The 1,708-nt window shown below is 38.4% G+C and overlaps 1 protein-coding gene across 1 annotated transcript; it reads left to right on the top strand.

Annotated features, from left to right (window-relative positions):
* Positions 1-210: 210 nt before the first annotated feature.
* Positions 211-1,156, top strand: LOC121026152 (putative vomeronasal receptor-like protein 4). Its single transcript, XM_040469021.1, has one exon. The coding sequence runs from the start codon at positions 220-222 to the stop codon at positions 1,144-1,146; it is 927 nt and encodes a 308-aa protein (XP_040324955.1). The 5' UTR covers positions 211-219; the 3' UTR covers positions 1,147-1,156.
* Positions 1,157-1,708: the final 552 nt, after the last annotated feature.

A 1,708-nucleotide genomic window follows, 5' to 3' on the forward strand; every position in this document is an offset into this window, starting at 1 on the left:
CCCTCCCACAACCCCACCAGTAACCCTCTGTTTGTTCTCCATATTTAAGAGAGACTGTATTTCTAATACTCTATACAACATAGGTTTACTTATTAATTGGGTGAAGTAATATGGATAAAATGAAAACTGTGATGTGGCGATGAGTATGACAACAAAGTAAATGATACTGTTGATGTGAGACCCGTTTCTTCCAGATAAAAATGTTTTTTCTTTGTGACCATGAAGATCACATCTTCCGTTTACATGACTATTAAAATACGACAATATCTACAAGTAGTCATAGGAATCTCAGCCAACAGCTTCCTCCTTCTCTTCCACATCTTCACACACCTTCTGGATCGCAGGCCTAAGCCCACCAACCTGATCATCTGTCACTTGGCATTTGTCCACATGATGAAACTCTTCACTGTGCTGTTGTCTGCAGACCTGTTGGAAACACTAAACTTTCTGAACGATTTCAAATATAAGGCTTTATTTTGCCTGAACAGAGTGACACGATGTCTGTCCATGAACATCACCTGCCTCCTGAGCATCCTCCAGGCCTTCATCATCAGCACCAGCACCTCCTGGTTGGTCAGGTTTAAACATAAATGCACAAAATGCGTCTTCCGTCCTTTTATTGTCTTATGGTTTCTTAGTTTGTCTCTCAATAGTAAGTGCATCTTGTATACTGCTGCTTCTTCTAACATGACCCAGATCAATCTACTGCATGTCAGTAAATACTGCTCCGTTTCCCCCACACACTCCATCATCAGGGGACGGCTTCTCATTTTGACATTACCCAGGGATGTTTTCTTTATAGGCGCCATGCTGCTCTCTAGTGCATATATGGTGATTCTCTTGTCCAGGCATCAGAGGCAGTGCCAGCAGCTACACAGCTCCAGCCTCTCCTCGAGGGTCTCCCCAGAGAGAAGGGCCACCCAGACTATCCTGTTGTTGGTGAGTTTCTTTGTAGTCGTGTACTGGGTGGACATCATTATCTCCTCCTCTGCAACTGTGTTATGGAGATATGACCCAGTAATCCTGGATTTCCAGAAGCTTGTATCCAATGTGTATGCCACTGTCATTGCATTGGTGTTAATTTGTTTGGTTAAAAGGATAAAAAATGTGTTTCAAAAATGTGGAAAAATTACGATCAATTTATAACTACTTATTCGTGAAACATTTATACCCAAAAATGATTATTTTTGCTTTAATTTCATGACAGATAAAATTTTGATAGCCAGATAAAGAATTCACAGGTGTTTTTATAGCTGAACTATTGTTCATTTTATGCTATTGGGGAAAGAATTAACAAGAAAACAATTGGGAAAAAATAATGTCTAGTTTCATTTTCCATACTGTGACACTTTCTCTTCCTCCTCCTTCCACATTTAGAGAAGATTGTGAAATAATTGTCTTATCCTGATAATTCAGCATAATCTGACCTTAAAATCAGATAATTATTAAACATCCTTCTATCTACAACCTTAATTTTCATTGTCGTATAACCTAATGTATTCATATCAGGGATAGGGAGATTTGGTTCTAGATACCTTAGGAATAGGAATAACTATTTTCTTACAAATCCTATTAACCCAATTGATTCAAGTTGAACCTGGCTCACTCCCCTTTCTTTTCTTTTCTTTTTTTAGATTTGTTCTTAGATTTTTAAAATCTAATTTCTTGTCAAATTGGTTTCCATACAACACCCAGTGCTCATCCCAAC

The sequence above is a fragment of the Herpailurus yagouaroundi genome, unplaced genomic scaffold (genome assembly GCF_014898765.1).
Source record: "Herpailurus yagouaroundi ecotype Mexico unplaced genomic scaffold, PumYag 67793, whole genome shotgun sequence".
In the NCBI taxonomy this organism is placed as follows: Eukaryota; Metazoa; Chordata; class Mammalia; order Carnivora; family Felidae; genus Herpailurus; species Herpailurus yagouaroundi.

Excerpts from the sequence above, each read along its gene's own strand:
- LOC121026152 (XM_040469021.1), top strand. The coding sequence starts at position 220 with ATGAAGATCACATCTTCCGTTTACATGACTATTAAAATACGACAATAT.